We start from the raw sequence: 27029 nt of genomic DNA, 5'->3' as shown, positions 1-27029 counted from the left end.
TACCACGCTCCGTTTCCTTGTATGATTTTCTCGGCACGATGAGAGGCCCGCGGGCGTTGCAGAAACAGAAGCAGGCTTTTCCCTGGATCATTTGTGTGTTTTTGATGGTAACCGCTGGAGGTGAGGAGCTTGAGTTTGCACTGGGTGACAAAACAGAAAATAAAATGTGATGCTTTGTTTTGGGAAATTGAAAACTGCCGTAGTTTAAGGGGATACTTATATTCTAAAGCGTGTGGTTACATTTGAAGCCAGTATTACAGAACAGAACATTATTGCTGCATTAGACAAAAACCATGATGAGAAAGTGAGGAAGCTGTGATGATCACAGACTGGTTCTTAGCATTGTTCATGCATTCAGACTTTGTTTGATATTACATGTGCTGTCACTGTACAGATGTGTGTGCATTAAGTGCTGCTCATATGGGGTTTTTCTCTGTATTATTCTAGGGTCTTCACCTTACAGTATTAATCACCTTGAAGTGACTGTTATTGTGATTTGGTGCTATATAAGTAAAATTATTCAAATCTTGACATCTGGCACATATGGTAGTTTGGCTGGTTAAATATGTGATTAGCAAAGTAAGTGAAGTGGAGGTTTTAAATTGAATGAGCCAAAAAGCTTGTCAGATAAACTTTTGTTCACCTGTATTTAAAGCTACTCTGCATCAGCTGTTTGAAAAATGACCCCTCTTGCATGCTGTTCGCTGAGTTTTGCCTTTACCTTCCAGAAGGGATTCGCTGTCCAAAAGGCAGTCAGGTTCATCTGAGCAGCCTCCGATGCTACTGGCTCTCAGAGATGCCGCAGTCATGGTTAGAAGCACAGGATTCATGCAGAGAAACCCGGGGAGCAGACTTAGCATCTGCTGACAGCCCAGAACTGCAAAGTTTCATCCTCCACGCCTTTCCAGTGTGAGTCTAACAAACAACATTCACATCATATGCGACTCCCGCCTCTTTTTTAATTTTTCTTTAATACTGAAAGTGTGACATTTTGTATTTTAGGAAAACCACTGTGTGGGTATGGCTGCAGGGGTCCGACCGGGTTGGAGTTGTACAGCCACAAAGTCCAGTATGGTGGGACAGAGGCGGTGATGGTCCGGAGCTGTGCACTCAGATGGCACTGGGAACACTGGGAAGGTGGAGGAAGGCTCAGTGTGCAGGACGACACCCCTTCATCTGTGAAATGGACGTAACCGGTGAGATTTCTGTTTCACTGAAGAACACCTGGAGCTGAATATGAAAGCAGGGAGGAGCCCTGATATGCAGGCAGTGCGGTGGGTTTTCAGGGAAGCAAAGATCAAAGTCCAAAAACAGGCAAGAGGTCAGAATCAGTGCAAATGAAGACTGCTCAACTGAACTTGGTGACACTGAGCTGGTGTATATGCACTGCAAGGCAGGCTGAAAAGGGTGGAAACAGGCAGGTTGGGGACATTGTACATGTAGGTGGGTGCGTGGGTGGGTTATTAAGGAAAATTAAAGGCTGCTAAAAACTGAACTCTAACAGAATATGTTTTGGCACTTCACTGTGGAGAATTATTGATAAAAACTTTACCTCTGAAATTTGGTTTTATTCTCATAAATGGATAGTAATGTGCAAACATATTTGAAATGGACTGAGGTGATTTGGGCTTATTCTTCTCCATGTAGAGCCTTTACCATCTGCGTTCAGTTACCTCACTGGATTGGTTCTCATGACCAGCGTATATGCAGACGCCCAGATACACCTTCTTCCCAGTGTCCCAGATATTGGACAGCACACAGTGGAGGTTGGTAAAGTATTGGTCCTAAATGCTGACTCCTGACCGAGTGTTCATAAGATATGATGAGATCAGCGATCGCTGCGTGGTTACAAACAGAAAGGAGGGAATGAAAGAGTCACAGCTCTCTTAACTCTGCAACATGTGGCTCGTCTACATGTATAATCTGGGGCTACAAGGCAGAATTGTTCATTTAGAGATTGGAAGTTAAAGTATTTGTGAATCAGTCTTCTAAAAAAGCGATTTTGAAACAAGCGTCCTCCTCTGGCTAATTCCTGAAGTTTCCAGCATTTTCATGGAGTGATTATAGAAAATTGTTACCAAAAATGAAATAAAAAAGAAAATGAAAATAGTAGATAAAATGTGAGAGAGCATTCTGCACACTGTGACACCTGTGACATCTGAACACGTGCTTACATGCTAATTAAAAGTGTATAAAAACTACCCTTAAAATACAATAATAAAATAATAATGGATGAAATGGCTTATTAATGTTGATTAAATTGATTAGGCTACAATAACTATATAAAGGTTTAAAGCTAAAATGAATCGCCGAAATGCATCACCAAATATGAGAAATGGTTAAAATTAATAAACAAAGAATTTATCTGAAAGTTTAAGTGATTACAAATTAAAACTGTTAGCTGAAATATTCAGTATCTGTGACTCAGAGAAGGATGAAAACACCTGATTGGGAACACTGACAGTTTAGTTAAGACAGAGAAAACGGTGCAGAGTTACCTTCATATTGAATATAGTTCAAATGATCCAATGAACACATTTAATACATGATAAGTGGTGTTGAATGTAAGCCTGCATGTGTCCATCCTCTGGTGTGATTCCTCTGTACGAGTGAATCAGGTGTGTGCTTTTTGTGTGCATACTGATGCTCCTGTGTCCCCCATAGATGCAGCTTTTCCCAGGCTTGTGGTTCAGTCATGCAGGTCAGCTGCTGTCAGTGGAACTGGTGGTCCAGCCCAGTCCTGTGTCCTCTCTGGCTCGTGTGCAGATCCTTCGGCCCTACTGCAGCCCTACCTACCACTTGGTACCTCCAGGTACTGAACAGCAGTGACTGTGACTGCTCGTGTTTCCACATGCTGTAGGTAATGATGTGTTTTTCGTTTCTCAGGCTGCAGCTCTCTCCTCAATCCATTCAGCTGCTGTTCAGCAGTACCGCTGTGTAACACCACAGGGGGCTGCAGCACAGGGCAGTACTGGTGCCATCTGCTGGAGGCCTGCGTCCTCACCACCAGTCCATGCAGCACCTACGACTCTGCCGTGGGACCTCGGGGCTTTGCTTTACCGCCCAGATACACCGCACTACCACCCTTCTACCATCTGGTGGCAGACCTCCCTCTGAAAATAAACCCTAGCTTTGAGCTGAGCATTATAAGGGTTTGTTGATCTTGTTGCAGCCTTTTGGACCATGTACATTATGAGGTTTATGTCAGAATAATGCAGTTCTTTACACATTGTCATGTTTGTTTCTTCAACAGCTGCCACTCCTAGAACGAGCCATCATGGTGTACCCTGATGATATCGTGGCCATACAGCACACTCTCGACTCTGGAACCTTTCTGCATTGCCTAAACGGTGAAGCCTCCCGAAACTCTCCCTGGCGCCAAAGTTACCTGTCCTTTAGGGGGATGGAGTGGGGAGGCTGGGTGGAAGGAGGAGTTACGTCACTGCCACAAGGAAGCAAGTGGGAGGATGGGGTTGTGTGTAATCTACGGATGCTTTATGTGGACACCCTTCACAGAGCTACAGAGCATGACGATATCTCTGACTACACTCAGACAGAGGCAGCCACTGTCAGTGGCATTAGGCCCCTTACCACAGGTCCTAATCCCAGTCTTAGATCTAAATTCGGACTAAATATCATTCACCCACTCCCAGATGAAAAGAACCAGATTCATGTCCAAATCAATGTCCCAACTGTCATCACTGTCAGGGCCCTGTTTGGAGCGAAAGCCAGTAGCTCATGGTCAGCCCCAGTGCTCCAGACTGGAGTCCCTTTTCTTCCATCCTGTCCTGAAGATGTTTTTCAGTTTTCACCAGGCTGTAAGAAACAATCCCAGGATGCTTGGTTTTCCTCTGCGACTCTGCTGTTACCATCACCGGGGATTCAGATCCTGAATATCAGTGTGATGGATGGACATCGCTTTCAGAGTTTGAGTGTGAAGGTTTGTGCTTATGAAGCTGTGATGGGCCTCAGTGTGGAGCCTCATGGATGCCTGAGGATGCTTGTAGACACATCACAGGTGAGACTGCAAAAAGGAATCTTCTAGAAATAGCAGTTCATGTCACTTGGTATGCCAGTTTGACTTTGACCAAAGGATGGATTGTTCATCCATCCATCCATTTTTTTAAACAATTTTTCCAAGTCAGGGTCATGGGAGAGGCTGGAGCATATCCAAGCTGACAGATAATGCAGCACATAACTGTAAAATCTTTCAAAGTGGCTACAAGCACCTAGATTTTTGTTTTTATCCTTTTGGAGCCTTTAATTTGAAAAATCCCATCATCCAGTCAAATTTTCCAAGATGGCTGCCACTCCAACACAGGAAACAACTATTCTACTACATAATTCTACTACAGAAAAAAAAATCCTTTTAACTGGTCAAATTTAGTGAATCCCATGTCTCCAATTTACAATTCCAAGGGACCATTGGAGCAGCATTTCTTCACATGTGCTTAGTGTCTGCATACTGCAGCTCAAAGCTTCAGATGTGAGTCCGTACTTTATCAGCTCTGTGCAGTAGGTGAAAGCTTGGTTCTGCACTGATCACATTCCTTGTTCAATCACCGCACTATTACAGGCTGACACACTGCTGACTGACCTCCCTTATTTAACCTTAAACCACTTAAGGGAGTTTCTTGTGTGTCTGTGAGTGTTTGTGACTTGGTGTACCTTCCTTAAACCCTTCGTACCATTCATATTGCAGAAACTGGGTAATTGTAAGGTCTGTCTTGCAGCTGAAATTTGATATCAGCCCTGTAGTATGGAAGGTCCCATCAGATATTAACTTGTGGTTGAGAATTCTCACGTGTTTAATTTGAAGGCCACTTTTTTTAGGTTTTTTAAAGACAGTTTATCCTCTGAGGGTAAATGGACTGGTTATGTAGCGCTTTATACAACACGCCTCATCCACCCGTCACACACATTCACACTCCATGGGAGTTGCATCGGAGAGCAACTTGGGTTCAGTATCTAACCCTAGGATAATTTGGCATGCAGACTGGAGTAGCCAGGAATTGCACCACCAACCTTCCGATTAGTAGGTGACCTGCTCTACCTGTTGAGCTGCAGCCACCCATCTGAGCTGAAAGCTTCTTAAGTTCTAACTGCTGATGGGAAATTTCAGGTAACCCCTGTTGGGGTTGTCAGCTTGGAGATGGTCCTGAAAGTTGTGGACCCACCCTGCCATCATTTGAGTCATTAAGGGTCAAGGTGTGAGTGGAGGTTGAATCACCTGGGATGGGATCTCAAAATGACTCAGCTGATCAGTCATGTGACCCTGTGCATCAACTCTTCTGCAGCTTATAATTATTGGTATACTGGCATGATATAATTACTGTGGTCCTACTTTCTAAACTGGAGTACACCACATAAATAAACATTTCTGTTTGTGCAAATTCAAAATAACTGCACCTCTTTAAAGTAGTATTAATCAGTGAGGCCACATACATGTTAGTGTTTAAGTTTCACTACTGTAGGGCCTGTGTGGGCTAACCCAAAGGGATCCCGGTGTAGGTTTTCTTTGGGCAAGACCACTGTGGGGTACCCACAAAATTCCCTCTTGGGGGCCCCAGAGAGTAAAACCGCTGTGGGCTCTGTGTGAGTAATCATGGGTTTGCCAAGCTCACACAGCCCCACAGTTCATCCACACCTGACAGCTGTGGGCCCACATGGACGTGTTTGCTGGGATAGCAGTTCACGATGCTTTCATCAGCCTCAGTTGCCTTAGTTTGATAAGGTAATGACATTTTTTAAAAATGTTTTATTCTGCAGTCTTTTACAGCCAAAGTGGAGAGTGGCTCTTCAGTAAAATTCACATGGGTGATTGACGACCTTAAAGAGTTTGCCTATGAAGGGGAATCTTACAGTGTAATGTTCAGGAAACCTGCTGAGTACAAGCTGCTGGTAAAAAGCTTCATTCCTCTTTGTGATGCACGATTCATTCAGATATTATAGTTGTTTTTCATATATATTAGAATTCAGCTTCAGTTTGATAATCAATTGAAGTTCAATATCTCAACTGATCAACAAAGAAGCTTTGAAACAACGTAGTCTTAGTAACCAGTGAACCTTCTCCTAGGTGACAGCATCCAACCCGGTGAGCTCGCAGAGCCAGCAAATCGTCCTGACCGCAGATGAAGTTACAACGCTGGCTGACCCAGAGTTCCTGTCTGTCAGGGAGGTCGTAGCTGTGGATGTTACTCACCTCTACACTGTAAGGGTCAGAGTGGATATCTCCCTTCCAGTCACCTTTAGGTAAGGATCTCTGTAGCCATCTCTCATGTATTAATGTGAATTTTATTGCATTGTTCATAGACAAACCTCAGAAATCCTGAAAGAAGGTGTGGACGGCACGTATCCTCGACTTTACAACAAAGTAAAAAAAACTTAAAGTGGACTCACGAAGCTGTGTTTTGTCTGCTTGTCACGCGTAGGTGGGATTTCGGGGATGGTGGTAGCAGAGTCGTTCACACGCAGCCTGCTCCATGTCACACCGTGGAAGCGCATGTGGAGAGAGGAGAGAAGCGAGTGTATGTCCAGGACTCGGTGAACTACACCTATCTCATCCCAGGTAAACACACACACAAGACTTAAATTATGAATGCTGCTGACCACTGCAATCGTCTTCAAGTCATAATTTTAATGTTTTGGTTCACTCTCACTTCAAATTAGACTTTTTTTTTTTTATCACATTACCAGGCAGATTTTAGTGACTAAGTTAGAAACTATCTGGCGGACATATTGGAGCATTTACTGTAGGAGGTGCTGCACATTTTCCATGAGCAGTTGGTGAAAACCAAACCAGATGCTACATACTAATGCTCCTATATGTCTGCTTGATGTGCAATGAGGCAAATGATTGCAAACTCCTTCAGCATATCGATTTTATATGTTTGCAGTAGAGCAGTGCTATGTTTACAGCTTCTCCTGCACAAAGTGGCCAAAAAAGGCAATTAGTATGAGTTTAATGGTGCTTCACACAGCCAATTTAGCAAACATCAAATTAACTTTTAGTTAGTATTTAGAGATGGATAATTACATTTTCTGTTTGCTACTTTATTAGCAGGGATCCCTGAACCATATGGAGATATTTTAAAGCCACTCATTTCTCCTTTAAATGAGATTCAGATTTTTTTTTAAAGCCACTTTAGAAAGGATTACATTTTGAATTTCTTTAAAACTTTGGCAACATCTGGTGGTAGTATCATGAATGACACTGTGGTATGTACTTTGTATCCAGTACATTAAAGCAAAATGCATTTTCTGTGTCCACTCCAGAGGACTATACACTTCACGTTCAAGTCTCCCATCAATATGACAACACTGACACATCCATGAAGATAAATGTCCGCCCTAAATTAATCAGCCTCCTTATTTTGGCTTCTGCTTCGGTGCCTGGTGTCAACCAGCCTCTCCATCTGGAAGCTTCCACTGAACCCTCCACCTTTGCTGTCGTCTACACATGGGACTTTGGAGATGGGTCCAAAGCTGTCCAAAGCATCAACTGTAGAATGAGCCACAGATTTGCATCTGCAGGAGTATATAACATCACAGTATTGGCTAATAACATGGTTACATCCATGACCGCCTGGCACGAAGTGGTAGTTATGGAGAAAGTCTCTGGATTAGCTGTCTCAAGCAACGGACCACATGAAGTTGGCCTTGCTACAGATTTCAAAGCTAAAGTTGCCACTGGAACCAACCTCATCTGGGATTTTGACTTTGGTGATGGGTCCCGGAAAGAGAACCTTACAGATGGTTCCATCTCACACATCTACATGTTTCCAGGAAACTACACAGTAGAAGTGACTGTCTCTAATTCTGTCAGCCAAGCTTTCCAGTCTATAATCATTGAGGTCTATATTTTGACTGTTCGAGGTGTTCTCCCAACAGAATGTGTCACGAGTGGAAAAGACATACAGCTCACCACTCTGGTGAATGGAAACATTTCCAGTCTGACTTTCCATTGGCTGTTTGAGGGGGACTCATCTTTAACTGCAGTGACGGGACAGTCAACAGTCATGCATATCTTTCCACACCCTGGTGTTTTTCATGTTAACCTGACCGTGTTTAGTTCTGTCATATGTGCCTCATTTAGTACCAGTATCTGTGTTGAAAGTCCAATAGCGAATGTTGCAGTGCAGTCCTCAAAGAATGTGGTGGCAGTTGGAGAACAAGTGTGTATCAGTGTGTTAGTTTCCCCTGAACAGAAGACGAGTTATCAGTTTAAGTGGCTTTGTAATTTATGTGGTCCTGCTGCCGTGACAGGAAACTCTCAGAGGTGTTTTGTCTTCAGACATGAAGGTATTGAAGAGGTGTCAGTAATGGCAAGCAACAAAATCAGCAACAAAACAGCCACAGTTAATATTACCATTCAGAAACCAGTGAGTGAACTCTCTGTTAGGCACGGTAGCCAAAGTGACACTCTGATTGTCAATACAATAACATCATTTTGGGTTGTCAGTTGTGCCGGCAGCAATGTGTCAGTACTGTGGGACTTTGGAGATGGGTCACCCGTGGAGCAGAAACATAATGTATCTCATGTCTTTACCTCGTCGGGTCAATTCACAGTCACCGCAATAGCATTCAACGCTGTTAGCCGAGACTCTGCAACCCTCACAGTGAACGTGTTACTCCCTGTTTCCGACCTTTCACTTCACACCAGCCAGCCTTATGCTGTGGTAGGAGAGGAAACTGTCATCACAGCAGTTAGCAGTGCTACAAACAGCGCCAACTACCACTGGACAGTGGAAGGCACATCTCCATCCAGACAGGGAACTCGTGAGTTTAGATTCAGCTTCTCCAGACCAGGAGCGTATCACGTAAGTGTCATAGCACAGAACTTAGTGAGTAAAAGTGAGGCAGCTATTTTAGTTGAGGTCTTTGAAAGAATAGAGGGACTTCAGATTGAATGTCGAAGCCTGACAAATGAGAAATATATACCAACTCATGAGAAGGTCTTGTTTACCGCTTCAGTCGCCAAAGGCTCCAACATTACTTTTCATTGGCTTGCTAGGCAGAGTGAAATAACCCAAGAAATTGCAGGTGATGGAGAACTTTTCCATGTGGTAGCTGAAATTCCTGGCAATATGTTGGTTCAGCTCAGAGCCTCCAATTTCTTGGGTGAGGTTACCAACAGTGTTACTTTAGTGGCAGTCGAACGTGTAAAAAATGCAGTCATAGCAGCACAATCGAACATCGTGGCATGGAAGAAATCAGTGAATATCTCGGTTTCTGTGGATACTGGATCCGACCTGCAGTACCTTTGGCATGTGAACACCAACCGTTTACCCCTTCAGACACGAGAACCGTTTCTTCTCTACACTTTTCCAAGTCTGGGTCATTTTTTTGTCACAGTTTTAGTTCAGAACGCTTTTAGCCAGAGTAACGACACCAAACAGTTTTTGGTTCAGGAAGAAGTCCAAGATGTGGACTTCCAAATTGATAACAAGAAACATCCATTTTATGTCAATGCAAGTGCTACTCTGTCTTTTCATGGGTTTATTTGCAAGGGTAATGAACCCCTCTGGGCCTGGAAGGTTCACAATGCCAAACAGAGCATTTTTACCTCAACCAGTCAAACGTTTATCTACAGATTTCCACATGCAGGCATCTACCAGGTCTGTCTGAATGTTTCCAATGGGATAAGTTGGCAGACGGTTTCACATGATGTCACAGTCCAGGATGCAATCACAGGTCTTGTGCTGGGCATTTAGCAAGTCCTCTTTCTGTAGTGAGGAACAAATAACGTTTATTCCAACAGTCTCCAAAGGAAGCAATGTCAGCTTTGTTATAACATTCCAAAACAAAGACTGGATTCAAAGCCGGGAAATTTTTGAGGGCCAGTTAACCACATCAAGTCTTCCAGTTGGGAGACACCTAGTTACAGTTAAAGCTTTGAACCAGGTCAGTAGTGCCAATGCATCCTCTGTCATTGTAGTGACTGAGCAAGTTAAAGGTCTGCAACTTGTAAACTGTTGTTCCACTACACTAGAAGCTCTGATAGGAATCCAGTTCAAAGCAGAGGTTCAGAGTGGATTTCCAGTCAACTACACCTGGATATTTCACTTGGAAAGGTCAAGGCCCACGTGGTTAATGGGACAAGAAGTCGTCTTTGCTCCCTTGGAGAATGGTTCATTATTTGTTCGTGTGTTAGCCAGCAATGGACTCTGCTCTCAGACGGTAAACCTGACTGCAACAGTTGAGTGGCCTGTTAAGAAAGTAAACATTGTCTGTCATTCAAAGAAAATATTTGTTAAATATGCTGTCAGGTTTTCTGCAACGGTGAGCAAAGGGAGCAATGTTAGATATGTGTGGGACTTTGGAGATTCCACTGAAACGTTAGTGACAGAGTCAAGTGCTGTTAGCCACACTTACTATAATACTGGCAAATACAAAGTTACGGTCAAAGCTCTCAACAGTGTCAGCCACGTGTCCTCAGAGCTACACGTCGAGGTGGAGGAGCTTCAGTGTTTCAGCCCACAGGCCTCCCTGGTCCAAAGCCAGTCTACTATCTTCAGGGCTAGACCAAGTTACTTTGAAGCCAGTGTGAACATTAATTGCTCTTCTTACAAGACTCTCTATCTGTGGGAGGTATTCGGTGAGTCAGACTGTGCCCACGGCAACACTGATATTTCCGGAAACAAAGTCGTTCTTGGAACTCTGGAGGATGCAACACCTCTGCTCTTACTCCTAAAGCATGCACTTGATGTAGGGCGCTATTGCCTGGTGTTCACAGTTTCATTCCAGGAAACTCCCATCCTCATCAAACGGAAGACTAACATCACAGTGGTCCACTCACCATTAGTGGCTGTCATCAAGGGAGGCTCCCACAGATTGTGGCCCAACCTAAACGATCTTGTCCTTGATGGGTCTGACTCTTATGACCCTGATATTGAACCAGGAGTGGAGGATTCACTGCAGTATCACTGGGCCTACATGACAGTGGTAGGTACCTTTTGATGTTGAAGATTTCTAGGGTATGACACACATTTTTTGTCTCACTAAAATAACAACAATCTGCAGAACTCCACAGAGTCTCCATTTGTAAAGGAGCCCATTGGGAGGACCAGCAGTAGGATGACAATAGTGAGCATTCAGCTGCACCCTGGCACAGTCTACGTTTTCACCCTTACTGTGCACAAGAAAGGGAGGAAACCTTCCTCTGTTAACCAAACGGTATGAAGTGATGTTGAATATTGCTTGCAAATAGATGATTTTGGAGATTTAAGCAGTTATGAATGAACTTGCCACTGAGGCAAGAACTTACTTGGCTAAACGAAGCAGAGTTTTGACTTCATTGGAGCATTTTAAGAGTCAGCACACCTCATATTTGCTAGATTAAAATATAGACTTGCACCAGCAGCACCGACAGATGTCCTGTCTCCTTTAGGTAACTATCAGTGAAGCTCATGTGCTTCCTGTCACAATAGAGTGCACATCCTGCTCTGTTCTCTCCTCTGCTTACCACATCAGCTACAACACCCCTGTTGTTCTTTCTGGACACTGTGGACAATGTGATGACCAGGCTCAGGTAAATATTCTGAAAATGAAATATTGCATAAGGTTGTATTCAAGTAATTATTTCTTTAGTAGATAAATTAATGCACTAATTGGTTATTTTTACATCAGGAAATATATAAATATACACAGTTTTTATTATTGCTGTGATTCATGAATGTGTCTTCTGCAGTACAAATGGAGAGCTGAGGACCAAACCGGTCTGACCCTCGAGCTTGATGAGGTCACCTCTTCAGAGAGATATTCTCCCAGCTTGGTGGTGCGGTCAGATGTCCTTCAGCCAGGGCAGAGTTATTACTTTGCCCTAGATGTATCCCAGCCTCACAGCGGGGAACGAGGCAGCGCCATCTTGATGATACAGCCAAACAATCCACCGCGTGGCGGCCTTTGTGATCTGAGTCCAGAGTCAGACATACAACTGCTGGAGACAAAGGTCACCTACAACTGTTCAGGTAACAGTGATTTATAACCTACAGTAAAGGGTTACAAAAAAATTGAATTTGCATTGATTTTTTTCATCTGACAGGTCAAAATCATATTTTTTCATTTTTTTAGCCCCTTTGACAAATTTAATTAAACAAGTTCAAAGTGAACAGCCGGTTTGATGGACTTTAATTTGCATAGTTGTTTACAGCTGTGTTTAACATCTGCTCTCTTTGGGACAGGATGGCAAGATGATGAAAGCAGAGCCTCTCAGCTGATCTATACCTTCCAGGTGGCATTATGTCAGCCCATCAGCACTGCGTGCCCTCTGCTTACACTCTACAGGTAAATGGCCTCAGCTTACAGTTATTAATGGACAGGGTGTGATTCAGGCTTCGCCATGTCCTCCATTAATATGAAGCCTTTTATAATATAAAGTTGTAGTTTGAGTTGTCTGAATTTTCCTCCCAAGGGGCACACAGTCAATGTTCAGCAGCCTGGTCCCAGTGGGAAGTCCTGGGCAACAAGAAACCATGTCAGTTATCACAGTTATTCTGCTAGCAGAGAACCATCAGGGAGCAAAGGTCGTGGCCCTGAACAGGTAAAAAAAAAAAATCTGGTTGATTCTTTATGAATAATATTTCTCAGGCCCAGTGACTGTCACTCTGACGTGGTCCTGATTCCTGCATTCCCCAGAACACTGACGGTGGAAAATCCTGCAGTCAGTGAAGTTTCCAGTCAGTGGCTCAGAAACAAGAGCCAGACTGAACTGTGGGCTTTAGTCCAACATGGCAACCCTCAGGAAATCATCCCATATTCCATTGCCCTCACCAGCAAGCTCAACCAGGTAGTGTGTCAGTCTAATATTTTCATATTCCAAAGCATGTGTCATAGTCTGTGGATTTTCTCAAGAGTTTTTGTCATTTTTATTGTTTGTCTCTGTTTCTATTAAAGTTAACAGTCTGTAGGTATGATGCTATATTTAAGATCTCATCAGGTCTGCAGAGTTTGGTATATGAGCTCAGGTCTGGAGCCTTTGGTCCTGGAAGTAAGCTGAGAATTATTTTAGTCCCCTCAGTGTTTCCCTCTGTGTTTCCCTCGGTCAAGTCAGTTCGTGTTTCAGTTATTATTCATTTCCTGAGTTACCTTGATGATCATGTGTCTCTGGTGTCTTGTCCTCCTCTGTCTGAATGTCCTTCCTCCTGCGTCTCGATACCTTCCTGGGCCCAATATCCTGATTGCCCTCCCGTGTCCTGTCTGTTGCCTTTTGGAAAACTATTTCACTTGGATTGCCTTTCATTTGTTGCCTTTTCTGGACTGGAACTACCAGTTTTTTCATAAAGCTCAGCTTTTGTTTTTCACTGTGAATCCTGAGTCCGCATTCGGGTCATTTAACCCCCTATGAGCAGCACTTGGCGACAGTGGGAAGGAAAAACTCCCTTTTAACAGGAAGAAACCTCCAGCAGCATCAGGCTCAGGGAGGGGCAGTCATCTGCTGCGACTGGTTGGGGTTGAGGGGAGAGACACGAGCATCGTGGATGTAACTTTTGCACCTGTTACTAGTATCATTCCTTTCAGCAGATCAAGCTTGAATGGACGACTGAGGAACTCATGGAGAGGAGGCAGATCCGGGAAAATGTGACAGAAGCTCTCGCCTCCCTCCCTGTGTCCTCCTTGCTGGATGTCGATCAGCTCAGCTCAGCACTGTCTCAATCTATGGTGAGGAAACACAAATTCAATGTGGCCCCACATTATTATGCACAGACAATAAAATCATGAATATAAACAAATGCTTGAGGGGAAGAAGCAGCAGTTTGACATTTCTGGTAGGGAACTGAATGAAAAGGTCAGCATCACTCCCACACTGTGAGCTTAATTTAGCTCACAGACAGAAAATGGATCAACTTTGGGCTTCAGTATCTTACCGTGGGGGGGGTCCACGGGAAACTCTTGTAGAGTCCCCTGCTGTGGAGTCTACAATTCAGATGGTAATTTGGTGGAAGGAGTATTTAAATCCTTAAATAAAAGTAGCAGTATACAATGTAACTGCCCTCTTACGTGTTTATTAAGCTGAAATTCAATCTTTTACATTATATTACTGCATCATAATTATTGATTGACTTTTATGTTGTGGTTTGAGTTGATTACATTATGTACTATGTGTAACATAACACATAAGCAGTTTTACATGTTTTATTAATAATCTAAAGCTGAATAATAATAATTAGTAACTAAAGCTTTAAAATAAATACTGTCCAACACAAAGTAGAGCATCTGACTCCAAATAATTGTGGAGTAGAAGAAGAAAGTGGTGTAATTTAGAAACACTAATGTACAACTCCATCAAAATATGTATAATACAGTACTGAGGTGATCGTACTTAGTTATATTCCTGTGCATTGGTCCTGTCCATGTTTTCATTGAATGGTTCCCATCCAGTTTAACTGTGTAAATTGTCAAATTTCTCCAATTATTTTCTTCTTTTTCTCTCTTTCCTTCTTGATTCCAGGCTGTTCCCAGTGAGTTTGTACGTGAGAACTCCCAGAAGAAAGTTCTGGAAGCTGTGGGGAAGATGATCCATGTAATAGAGAAGCAGAAGAATCCTGCTTTTTTGTCAGCTGCCGATACGGGAAGAAACATCCTTAATGTCATAGGTGCCGGCCGACCCCTGTCTCCTGCATGAAGCAGTCGTGCAATGATGTGAAATTTACCAGATTTTTCTTTTGGTTGTGTGGTGTGTGTGTGTGTGTGTGTGTGTGTGTGTGTGTGTGTGTGTGTGTGTGTGTCCAGGTAGCACTCTGGCGGCTGTGTCTGGGTCAGTCAGTGGTTTCATTCAGCCCACTTAGAAACTCTGCAGGCAGCTTCAGCAGCATCGCTGTCAGCACTGAGCTACACGGGAGCCTTAATGCGCACACTGATGCGTTCCCGAGTTCCTGGTGAGGCGCCTCTTTTCGCTCTCCACCAACTACATCACCACAGTGGGTTTCCAAGGAGACCCTTCTGATCTCCTCTGCCAGTCAAACCAGATCGCCCGACAGTCATCGTTAGCAGGCAAACCGAAGGCTTCTTACCCTTGTCAGTTTGTTATCCCCACCTCCCTGACAGCTCATCTGAAGAACCAAGGGTCTGAGGTGGTGCAGGTGTTGTTTGGTTTGGATAGACCACTGGATGCCAGTGCTTTGCTGGCTGCAGCCAACCCTCCAATTTCCACCACTCTTGTGGCCATGGAGCTCAGCACTCCTCAGGGTCAGCCCATACCCATCCTGGATTTGGACCCTGAACAAGCCATACAGGTCTCTCTGCCAAATAAGTACTCCATAGAAAGCGGAGATGAGAGAGTAGGTGAAGTTGGGAATGAGACATGTTTGACTGCAACACTGTTGGCTGAAGGACAGCTGAACTTCACAGTAAAAGTTCCAGACAACCTCGATGAAAATGCAGGTTTATACATCTCCTTCAACTTCAGCTTGGCTCCAGGTACAGTGGATAATTTCTCTCTCTCTGAGTCTATCCTGTGCCTTGAGACGAGCGCTTTCACAGATGCTTTGTGTCTTAAAACCAGATGTGATGAAGAAGGGGAGGATCTCAGTGTGAAATCGCTTGCTTATTAGTTAACTCCCTGTCAATCACAACCCGTTAGCCATCGTCCTCCTTTCAGATACTTAAAACAACCTAAATTTACTAAATGGACTTAACGTTTTATTTGTTATAACCCAAAATATGCACAGAGCTCAAGTCCAAGGGTCATTTTCCCACAGACTTCAAGAGGACTGAAAATCTTTTGCAGCCGCAGGAATCGTCCCCTGATAGCTGTCAATGATGGCTTTGCTTTTTAGACCCAAAAGCTACAGGGCTGGGAAAAAAAAAAAAAAAAAAAAGATCCTTTCTTTTAATATTGACAAAGATAACCTGAGAAAATATAAAATGCAGTTTTTAAGTGGGTGTTTTCATTTATTAAGGGTAAAAAGCTATCCAAACCCACCCGGCCCTATGTGAAAAATAATTGCCCCTAAATTAATAACTGGTTGTGCCACCCTTGGTGGCGAGAACTGCAATCAAGCATTTGTCATAACTGGCAGTGAGACTGTTTTTGGTCCACTCTTCTTTACAGAATTGTTTGAATTCAGTCTCACTGACAGAGTTTCAACGGCCACGCCACAGCATCTCAGTCAGACGCAGACGGTCACACTAACACTCCCCGTGTTTGACTGTTGGTATGATGTTTGTTTTATGAAATGCTGTGTTGGTTTTATGCCAGGTGTGACGGGATGGGTAATTACTTTTTGACACAGGGTCATTTGGGTTTGGATAGCTTTATTCCCCTTTATTAATTAAAAAATCATAATTTAAAAAAAAAAGTTTTTGTATTTTTAGGGATTGTCTGTGTTTAAAATGACATCTGTGTGATGATCTGAAACATTTCAGTCTGACAAATATAACCCCCCCCCCCCCCCCCCCCCCCCACCCCCCCCCCCCCCCCCCCCCCCCCCAAAAAAAAGAAGAAAAAAAGAAAATAAATCAGTCACAGTCTTTTACATAAATACAACAATACTGTTTAAAATTAGTACTGTGTTGCTGCGTCTTAGTTCACTCTTGAATGATTACCACACATACAAAGTAAGAGTCAGTTTTTATTAATAAATGACCTAATGAAGTGGCAGTGTACAGATTTCAGGATGTGAGGTCTCTTCAAGGCCAGCCATGCATTTATTAACCTTACAGTATATGTTTGTGTTCATTGTTAATTAAAAGGGCTGTTTTCAAACTACATTCTTCATCACTAGGAGCAGCTCCAGTGACAGTTGGCCATGTGAAGATTGCAGTGCCGAGGACTAATGCATCCCAGGATTCCCTGATGAGAGAGCGGGCTCTCACGCTCTCTGCTCTGGCCGCCTCCTCGGAAGAAACCATTTTTCTGTCTCCCCTGTGAGTCCGGCTCTTTTCTGCAACTCATTGCCTCGATTGCTCATTTTGATGAATAAAGATGAATATAATTTCCTCTACAACAGTCTGAATGGGACAGACAAGCCTCTCTCTGTCAGCCTGAGCTCCTCTCTGGTCGACGGCGGTCCGGTCCATGTGTCGGTGTGTGTGTTCAGCTCTCTGTGCCAGTACTACAGTGTGGAGGAGAGGCGTTGGCGCCGTGAAGGCCTTCGACCACTGGAGGGCAGCACACTCCACACGGCACTCTGCCTCACGCAGCACCTCACCATGTTTGGGGCCAGTCTGTTTGTCCATCCGGGGGCCGTTGTTCTGCTACCACCTGTATGTGAGAACACAAAGAATTACAGCAGCTGTTATTAATCTGAAGGGATTTTTATTACATTGGTGCACAACACACACAAAAAGATGTATAAGAAGAAAAGCATCGACTCACCCTTTTCCTTCTCCCCCCCCCATCTGCAGTCAGGAGACCCCATGAGGACCATGGTGGTGGGGATTATCTGCGCTGTCCTGGTTTTGACTCACCTGCTGGTGGGGCTCATTGCCCACAAACTGGACCACTTAGACAGCTTGAGGCTGAGCCAGGTTCCACTGTGTGGGCGACCAGGGCTGTACCACTACAGAGTGCTGGTTAAGACTGGCTGGAGGCCAGGGGCAGGTCAGCCAAGGACGAGTCATTAGAGATGCAGAAATGAAAAATGAAGCCGGAAACATGTATAATGATCATTTTTGAATTATAATTTTCATGTTTGGATTCTTTAAAATTATATGGAATTGATCCATTCTGCGGTGTTACCCACCAGGAACCACAGCACATGTTGGCATTAGTTTGTATGGTGTGAAAAAGAGCGGCTCTCACCATCTGCAGAGGGAAGGAGCTTTTCAGCGTGGCAGCCTGGACCAGTTTCACGTGGAGACAGATGACAACCTGGGAGAAGTCTGGAAAATACGCATCTGGCATGATAACACAGGTACACTACATGGACAAAAGTACTGGGCCACAACTCCTAATCTTTCATATCAAGTGTTTTCAGTCCCATTGCCATGTTTGCCAGTTTTAGAGCCTCTGTTCTCCTTTTTTTGTCATAATGTCCAAAATATTTTCACTGAGTGAGGGGTGTGGACTGCAGGGGTGAAGGTTCAGCCCAGATGACTTTACTACAGAACTACACATACTGAACATTGTTTGAATTTCTCTTTAGTGTCTGGACGGCAGCATGTGGCGCTCCAAACCTGTACATGTTATTCATGAATAACGGTGCCTTCAAGTTACTCGTTCATGCTGTGTAAACACTATGAACCCTCATACCATCACAAATGTCCTTCTCCTCTTTAATAGATGGATTTCCCACAGGAAAATGTGTTTTATTGGCCATGTAACAGGATAGTTTTCCACTTGAGCTTTGGCCCAAGGAGTCAGAAGGAATTCTTTTTTTTTTAATTGATTTGTAAGAAAGCCTATGATTTAGGGTGTAATTATCATGTAATTCTGATGTAATTTTTATTAAATTGAGGCTCATGTTTTAGCTAAAAATGCGCAGTGATGAGCTGGTTAGTTCACTCCATAATATTGCTCACACCCCTTAAATTACTGTGTAATTATGATTTAAAATGCAGCAATTAGTCCCATCTGCAATACAGCTACCACCCTTTTTAATTACTGTGTAATTAAAATGTAAGATTGGAGGAAAAAATTCATACACTACATAAAATTACTTAAAATATTAATTTGTGTCTCTTTTCTTGTAAACTACACATTTTATTGTCCATACAAGTTACTGCCTACTTAAAATATTTACACTATACTTTCTTCTTACCAGTAAAATCTCAGATTGTTACTCCTTCATTCTACTATAACTACAGGCAAATATTTTTAGGTAATTAAAAGTTACATCCTAATTTCAAGCATCACAAATACATGATAAACTTTGGGAAATTACACTCTGTCCCACAGGCTGCTTTATGAAGTGGCACCTTTTGTTTGTATGGTTGAAATTTTACTTGATTTTGTGTGTTCAAAGTGTTCCTGTATTTAAAGGGTTAATGTAGGGTTTAAATTATTAGCAAGTTTGCTTTTTGCATTTATGGTTTACACAGGAAACATGTTTTATAGTCAATAAAATTTGTGATAAAATTGGTAACAGGAAGTATTTTATTTACATCATTTGGAATTTACAGTATGACTGCACCAGATTCCAGTAATGCAAAAAGTGTGTGTGTGTTCACATGCATGTAGTTTGTGAGTCTTATCACTGTGAAGAGAAGAAACTGAAATATGAATATGGTTACTGTCATTTATGTGTCTGCATATAAATACAGGTTTGGACCCATCGTGGTACGTTCAGCACGTGGTGGTGTGGGACCTTCAGAACGACCACATGTTCTTCTTCCTGCTGGACGATTGGCTCTCTGTTGAGAATGAGAAGAATGGCACAGTGGAGAAGGAAGTTCTTGCCTCTTGTAAGGTTATCCATTTTACTCTCAGCTTGCAGAATGTAAAATGCAAGAGATGGACCCACACCTGAACGTGTATTTTTTCCATTTCTCCTCCCGAGGTCCAGAGGAGCTCACTCTGTTTAAAAGGGTGTTCATCTCCCAGCTGATATTTGGCATGTTTGACCGCCACCTGTGGCTGTCGCTGTTGGAACGGCCCCCTCACAGCTGTTTCACGAGGGGACAGAGAGTTACCTGCAGTGCCCTCTCGCTGCATCTCTACCTGGCACTGGGGGCTCTGTGGTATGGAGCCGTTGGCACTGTGAGCCACAGGTGACGTGACTTGAAATTTCAATATTTCCAGATATAAGCAAATGGATTATTGATCAAACTGATGTGTGTTCTTTATACGCAAGTGGACCCGTTTCAGCCCATCTGCTGGCTAACATGGAGACAGTTGCCGTGGGGGTGACTGTTGCTGTACTGGTGTTTCCGCTTCAGTGTTTCCTCTGCTTCCTGTTTAGAAAAGCTCACAGGCAGGTAATTTCAAACAGTGTCAAGCTATTTTACCAGTGAACCTTTATGAAGTAACTTAGATCAGTGTGTTCATTTTAAAGGGTGAGCTGGAATAGTCCCCCCCCCTCAGTAAGTTGCTGGTTGGAGGTCACTGTGGGGCTCCATGCTTTATTTGTTAAACACTCTTATCTTTGTATCACAAGCGTTTCCCATGTGTCTGAAAGTACACTCAGGAATGCTAACGCTGCAGGTGTGTGTGTTTATGTGTACCCCAGGTGACCGTGGATGTGTCGGTCCCGCCCTCTCCAGTTTGTCACTCTGTGGAGATGGACGTATTCCTTGGCCAGTCGGAGCTCTCTTGCCCTTCCTTTCTGTCTTTGCCAGATTCCTCGGGCCGAGTCAGAGACAGTCCTTCGTCTGTAAGAACATGCACATATAAACGTGTTATTCTGCTCCAGTCTCTTTCTTAGAATCACATTCCAGTTGTTTTTCCCCACTGCCTCTAGTTGCTGGAGAGCAAGGCATTAGGCTCCAGTATCCTGGACTTCTGGGCTGCCTCTGGCTTGGTGCCCCAGACAGATGGAGCATATCAAGAGGACGGCATCATGGCATGGCCATCATGTGACAGCCTGCTCAGTCTGCCAACAGGTTCAAGCCCCTCCAAGACAACCTTAGCCCCTGACCTCTGCAAGGCTTCACCTGCACAGGTCCCTGCACGCCAGCTGAAGCGTAAAAAGGCGTTGATGCAGCTTCACTTGGTATCGCACAAATCCCCAGACACGAACCCCAATCTAGTCCAAGTTCACAGCCACAATCTGACTCTGTCCGGTAAGAGACTGTCACGATTCACTAAAGGGAAAGATTAATTGATTAATTACTCATATGCGTGTGATAAATCTCCAGCACATTGTTTCTTGCTGTCTTGCCAGATTTATTATTGTAGATTATTATTTCAAACAAGATGATGCCAAACCCGTTTTCTGGTGATTGTGTGTGTTTGTGTTTGGTGCCAGAGGAGGATCTGCTAATGTCGATCGAAGCGGATGCAAACAACAGCAGCTCAGACAGCGGCCGGGATTCTCCGAGAACCACATCCACATTCTCAACCATGTACGGAGCGCCGCTATGCATGATAAAGAATCCCGTTCAGGCAGTTCTGTATTGACAGGTAACATATATCATTGTTATCCTTTTTTAGGCGGAGCTCCTCGTGGAGCAGCTGGTCAGAGCACAGTGAGCAAGACCTTCAGTCTCATCCCTCGCTGTATGGAGCTGGACTCTATAAGTGTCCATCTGTAGACTCGATGGCAAGCACCTTCCTACCGAGCCCTTCTCCTGACTCCGCATGCTCCTCCTACACAACACGCATAGGTACCACAAAAGTTTTGTTTTATTTTGGTAGATACTGTTTACCCCCAAATGTACTGTCATATGTACTCAAGTACCCCTTCAATGACCACATATTTGTATAAAAGTGGATATTGTTTCAATAAAGTCTATAAAGATGTTTATTCAATCATTGACAATTATCGTTTTAGCTATACTATATGAGGTTAAGGTGTTCTCTATCGAAGAACATCACATTGGGAATACAGGTGAATATAAGAGTTTTTGTTTGGCCAAATTGAGGGACTTAGTATCCCTTTACAGTTGACCCTGGATTGGAGTCTTTTTGTTAGACTAGGGAACAAAAACATCCTATTTAGTATCTTTTATTCACACCTGGAGATCTTGTTTGAATTTCTTTCACCGCAGGTGTTGCTCGAGGTCAGCCAGGCAGGCTGCTTCCTCACTGGGGGCTGCGTGTCATTTACCCGCTGGTCGCTGTGCTGCTTGGGGTGTGCCTGGCTGTGGTGGGACTCTATGGAAGCTTCTTCTCCAGGACAGTAGTCTTCATGTGGCTGGTATCAGCCCTTTCTGCTTTTCTAACCTCTGCTCTGCTGCTGGAACCTCTCAAAGTGAGTTCAAACCTGTGATCCAGTTTGTTCACCTCTTAGGTTTTTTTCCTTTGACTTACAGGGACCGTTCCCCTTTTCAGGTGTGTGTGCAGGCCTTGATCTACGCAGTACTGTGGAAACCTGTGGATCCAGAGGTGGAGGAGCAGCTGGCTCAGGAGACAACTGTGGTGAGGGCATTTGGAGAGCAGAGCGGGAAGGTCCGACCGCCGTGCGGCTACGGGCTACTGCAGGCGAAAGAGGAGGCACGCAAAGTCCGAGCGCTGCAGTCTCTCATGAGGGTCAGAATAAAATATTTAAGAGTAAAAATATTTAGTGGCAGTTTTTCTTGACAGAAGTCACACATTTTTCCTCTCTTTGCATCCTTTTTTTTTTTTTTTCTCAGCACTGTGTGTGTCAGCTGTTATTTCTGTTGCTGGTGCTGATGGTGAACTACCAGGACAGGACGGAGCAGGGACAGGCCAGGCTTCTGCACGCCACCATCAAACAACATCTTCACACATCACCTTTGGGGTTTCCCAACCTCACCTCACTCAAAGAGTAAGGCAGCACGCAGCCATCTGCAGAAGACTCACACACACACACACACACACACACACACACACACACACACACACACTGAAAGAACTGCATCAGATTTATGTTGTTTACATCAGAAGTGAAAAGGGGTGATTGTTGTCCACTCTGACCTTCCTGGTCCCCAAAAAACTAAGTTAATCTTATCTTTGTGCATACATGTCACAGCATTTGTGTGCATTTGTGTTTTCTTTAATACAATAACATAACCAATGCTTCCTGGTTCATAAAGATGAGCTGACTGGAACTCTGTTATATGTGACAACAGTGTCATCGTCTGACTGTCGGCCTCCAAACTGTGATGCAGATTTTTGTTATTATGTCACTGTGATTTTAACAGTGTTTGCTGGGAACTTAAAGATCACTTGTAACACCGTTAAATGTTTATTTGATGCGCCGGAAAAGGAGGCAAATTTTATATTTTATCTAATCAGTTAAAAAAACAAATTGGCAAATTGTTCCAAATAAAATAAAATCAAGCATTTCTTAGTGCATCTCTCTCAACTCCCAGCGCTTCTGTTTGCATGCTGTAGTTTTTAGCAACCTTAAATGTAGTGACTTAAATGAGTATATTTGCTGGCGACTATTTTCAGACATGTATTAATACCTATTTGGTGGCCTGAGTAAAACAGTGTTCATGGTGCTCCCAGTTCTTATTCCATTCTTTCTTCTTGCAGCTGGTTAGACACAGAGCGGTGGGTCAACCACACCTTGTTGCCACATCTCCACCAAAACCCCTCGTTGCACCTCGTAGGGTCGCCGCAGCTGCAGTACACGCACGCTCTCGGTAACCTGGCAGTTCACCTTCAGGCAAACAGCAGTGCGATCACACGCCAGCTCCCAGCTGCCCTTCACATGGCAGACAAAAGCAAGAAGCAGTAAGTGGAAGTGTTGCAGTCATGCTGAGTGTTTATTTGTTAATACTTAACTGTTGAATTTACTCTTTTGAAAATAATGAGGCATGTCAGCCCATTAAAACATGCTAAAAAACACAAAACAAAACAAAACAAAAACAATGGGACTTTGTTGTTCTTCTGAAATCAAATGGAGCGTTAACATGTAAATTACCCAAAACTCTTTTGCACATTTTATCTGGAGTGTTGAATCATCTTCTAATGTAGTTTGTTTTATTTATTTATTTGTTTATGGCAAACATTGAATTATCCCTCCATTGGGTCACACTTTTTATTCCAATTTTACACATTTACATATTCAGCTAACAAAAGTCCAAAAGTCACAAACTGAACTTTGGTTTGATGCGTTTTTTTTCTTCTGTTGCATTTGTGCTCCAGGTTTGAAGCGCTTTCCATAGAGTTCGCACAGTACCACAGAGAGTCTGCTCTGTTTCTGTGTGTGTGCATAAAACTAAAGTGGACTCAGACACGAGGCATCACACCCTCTCTCTGGATCCATCCACTCCTCATCCCTTCATCCTTCTCAGGACTGGACCTTCAGATGGCGCTTCCAGTAACAAATCCTGCAATCCTTCAAATAAAAGTCTTTCATAATAATCTGAAAATTGGGGATGATGAAAAGTACTTATTCATGCAATCAGATGGCTTTGTCCTGCAGATTCTTCTTCTCATGTCTGCTCTCCTGATCGTGTTCGGGGAGCTGTGGTCTGTGGCCACTGAGTGTGCTCAGTATCTGCGGCAATGCCATCACTGGTTCCAGCTGCTCCTGGCCTTCTTCTCGCTGACAACAGCCATCCTGCAGCTCTGCTTCCTGTCATGTGCATCTTCGTGTGTTTCCGAGGTTAAAAAAATAAATAAATAAAAATAAAACAATTCTGTATCCACTGAAGCTACATCCTGCAACACAATTAAAATTCAATGACCTTTATGTGCTATTTAGCTGCGGTCCCAACCAGGCAACTTCATCAACTTCCACAGCGCTGCCCTTCTGGCACAAACGTCCTCTCAGTGTGCAGCTGTCTTGCTCACTCTGCTTGTGCTAAAGGTGAATTAGAGCTGTGGTTCATCATTGTAGAACAACACTGGTACACAGATATTTCAGTTTCATTAAAAAAAAAAAAAAACACTAATTTCCATTTCCAGCTGCTGGGAACCTTAAGGTTTGTGCAGAGGTGGGCTGTGATAGGCAGAGTGTTGCACAGAGCCTGGAGGGAGCTGCTGGCTCTGGCTGTCCTGGTGCTGCTGCTGCTGCTGCTCTGCGCTCACTTTGGAAATGTGGTATGAGAAGAAGAAATCAGCTAAAACAAAGATATTTTAAAAAGCATGATGAAAGATATTTGATATGGCTCTGTGCTTGTTTCAGCTTTTTTCACGATCTGTGGAAGGTTTCCTGTCAGTACGAGAGACCATCGTTTCATTGTTGTCCATTCTTCATGGTCGGACGGTCCTGCAGAGACTCTGCAGGGTCCACCCGCTCCTGGGCCCCGTCTATGGGCTGCTTCTCATGGGAGGCTGCTTTTGGATCTTGGCTAGACTCTGCGGGGCTGTTCTTATCCATACTTACAGGTATCCAGCATTACCTTTCTTTGGGGGCTCTAACAATGTTGCTGCTATCTAAGTTTATCAAACATGACATCATCCTTTTTTTTCCTTGAAGATATTTCATGAAAAATATGAGCACGTTTTGAATTTGATGGCAGCAACACGCCAAAATAAAGTTTGGACAGGGCCATATTTACCACTGTGCAGCAAACCCTTTCTGGGAACTGAGGAGACCCGTTGTTGGTTGTTGCTGTCCTATTGTTGCCTGAAATAGGATTCTAGCTGCCCCGGGACTATCATATTTTTCCTTTTCACGATAAAAGGTCTGGACTGCAGGCAGGCCAAGTTCAGCACTCAGACTCTGCTCTTAGGAAGCCATGCTGTTGTAATAGCTGCAGTGTGCAGTTTAGCACTGTCTTGCTGAAAAAGACATTTTCTGGATGGGAGCCTGTTTCAGCACTGATGGTGTCTTTCCAGATGTCTGATCTGCTATTCCCATAGTCACTAATGCACCCCCATACCATCAGAGATGTATTGTATTTAAGAAATATTCATTTGACGTTTCCATTTGATTTCTATTTAAGTCTTTGGAATTTTACTGGCAGGAAGCTGAGGGGAAGCTCTGGCAGCTACCAGGATTTTTTTGGAGATGAGGCCTTGTTGATAATTGTTCTCCTGATTGCCAATATGAGAGAGGACTTTAGTTCCATAGAAGAAAATATTATACGCCTTAGTGTTGAAGTGATCTTTGATCTTTTATGACTTGTGTGAAAATATGGTGATTTTTTTTAGCTAATATTTATGCTGAAATATAGAAGTTCTACATGGTTCCCAAAATATTGAGAGCCGTGTTAAAGCTCATAGAAGGTTTTATTAAATGACATGTTGTTTTGAATGTTGTACTGAAGTTTACTGATGAGAGAGAGCCATAAAGGGATGTTTAAGGTTCAATAAAGCATCGGATGTCATTCTCATTGTCTGTTTTTATGTTCTAAAGGGCAGAGCAGGCTGAGCTGTTTCATCCCAACATTGAACCTCAGGACTATGAAATGGTGGAGTTCTTCATCAAAAGGCTGAAGCTGTGGATGGGACTGACCAAGGCTAAACAGGTGAGTGGTCTATTAGCTGTGAATCGTTTCATTAGAAAAAACGAGGAACTGAGAATCTTAGTTCTTGTTGCTGATTCTGCGCATTTGTTCCTCTTTCTAGTTCAGACACAGGGTGAAGTTCAAAGGCATGGACGTCCCTCCTTCCAGGTTCTTACAGGAATCTCGTCTGTCCACTCTGTCTTCCAGCCTTCCTTCGTCCTGCACTCCTTCTCTGTCCTCTTCATCCTCGGGTCTCTCCAGTAGGTCTGAGGATTTGTTGGCGTCTGAGCCCAAAGTCCAGCTCTACCTGGACAGTCTCCTGCCCTGTGTCACTGCCTTGTTATCTCATTTTGATCGTGTCAACCAGCTAACTGAGGACATTTACAACCTGGAAATTAAACTAGTTGAAGTTCAGGCCAGGAGAAGGAAGACATGGATAAATTACAAGGAGAAAAGTGAAGGAATGTTTGGAGAGTTAGGAAAACCAAAGGATGCAGATGAAGGGAAGGTAGCAGGAGAAGTTAGACAGAGGAAGACCAGAGGTATTCATCCCAGGCTACGAGTCCTCCTTCCATCCTCATTTTCTTTCAATCCCTCCACATTTGACTCTTCTGTCCCATCAATGTACTTCTTTCCCCATGCATCTACCTCCTACTCTGAGTCTCAAGCAGTGCCGGTTCAACCTCTGCCATTCAGTGATGTGTTTTCTTCTGAGGGTGCCAATCCAACACCTGGATTCAGTTCATTGTATGCAGCAGCTCCGAGGTTTGGCAGTTGTCCCAGAAGAAGAGCATGGTATTCTGAGAGCTCTCATTCAGCTGATGTCACTCAGAGGGTATTCCAGCTCTCTGGAGCTTCTCCGTGTAGAAATGGAGGAGAATATTATGCATTTGCTAATGTCAGACCCAAAAGTGAAGAGGGGGTAAGAAGGTGTATCAGTGATGGGATTCCAGTAAAGAGGAACGCTTGGATCTCTGAAGGACCAGAGACTGAGTAAGACTGAAAGACAGTGGCTTTATTAGGCAAACAGAATCACTGAGAAGAAATGACTGAAATGTGATTGTATAAAAAGATTGTTTTCCACTTTGTGCATTTTGGCACATTTTACCATCCTCGGTAAT

At 43.6% G+C, this 27029-nt stretch overlaps 1 protein-coding gene across 1 annotated transcript; it reads left to right on the top strand.

The window, feature by feature from the left end:
- Window positions 1-38: 38 nt before the first annotated feature.
- On the top strand, window positions 39-27029 carry pkd1b (polycystic kidney disease 1b). The gene is given in 45 exon segments (XM_030755205.1): window positions 39-120; window positions 729-909; window positions 1003-1196; window positions 1648-1766; window positions 2665-2812; window positions 2887-3152; window positions 3254-4018; window positions 5770-5901; window positions 6077-6252; window positions 6432-6568; window positions 7276-9707; window positions 9709-10944; window positions 11023-11175; window positions 11390-11530; window positions 11690-11969; window positions 12183-12285; window positions 12413-12541; window positions 12637-12787; window positions 13522-13659; window positions 14450-14594; window positions 14731-14769; window positions 14772-14887; window positions 14889-15417; window positions 16725-16866; window positions 16950-17205; window positions 17347-17542; window positions 17688-17855; window positions 19204-19344; window positions 19440-19650; window positions 19734-19857; window positions 20109-20252; window positions 20340-20661; window positions 20847-20943; window positions 21032-21204; window positions 21589-21791; window positions 21872-22069; window positions 22174-22328; window positions 23042-23242; window positions 23657-23831; window positions 23937-24119; window positions 24219-24323; window positions 24422-24556; window positions 24642-24844; window positions 25818-25929; window positions 26030-27029. Coding segments are annotated over 45 exon segments (12312 nt in total). The 3' UTR covers window positions 26906-27029.

Source organism: Archocentrus centrarchus, chromosome 19, assembly GCF_007364275.1.
Source record: "Archocentrus centrarchus isolate MPI-CPG fArcCen1 chromosome 19, fArcCen1, whole genome shotgun sequence".
Lineage (NCBI taxonomy): Eukaryota > Metazoa > Chordata > Actinopteri > Cichliformes > Cichlidae > Archocentrus > Archocentrus centrarchus.
The sequence above is the reverse complement of the archived record's forward strand: the minus strand, read 5'-3'. Positions and strand labels throughout refer to the sequence as shown.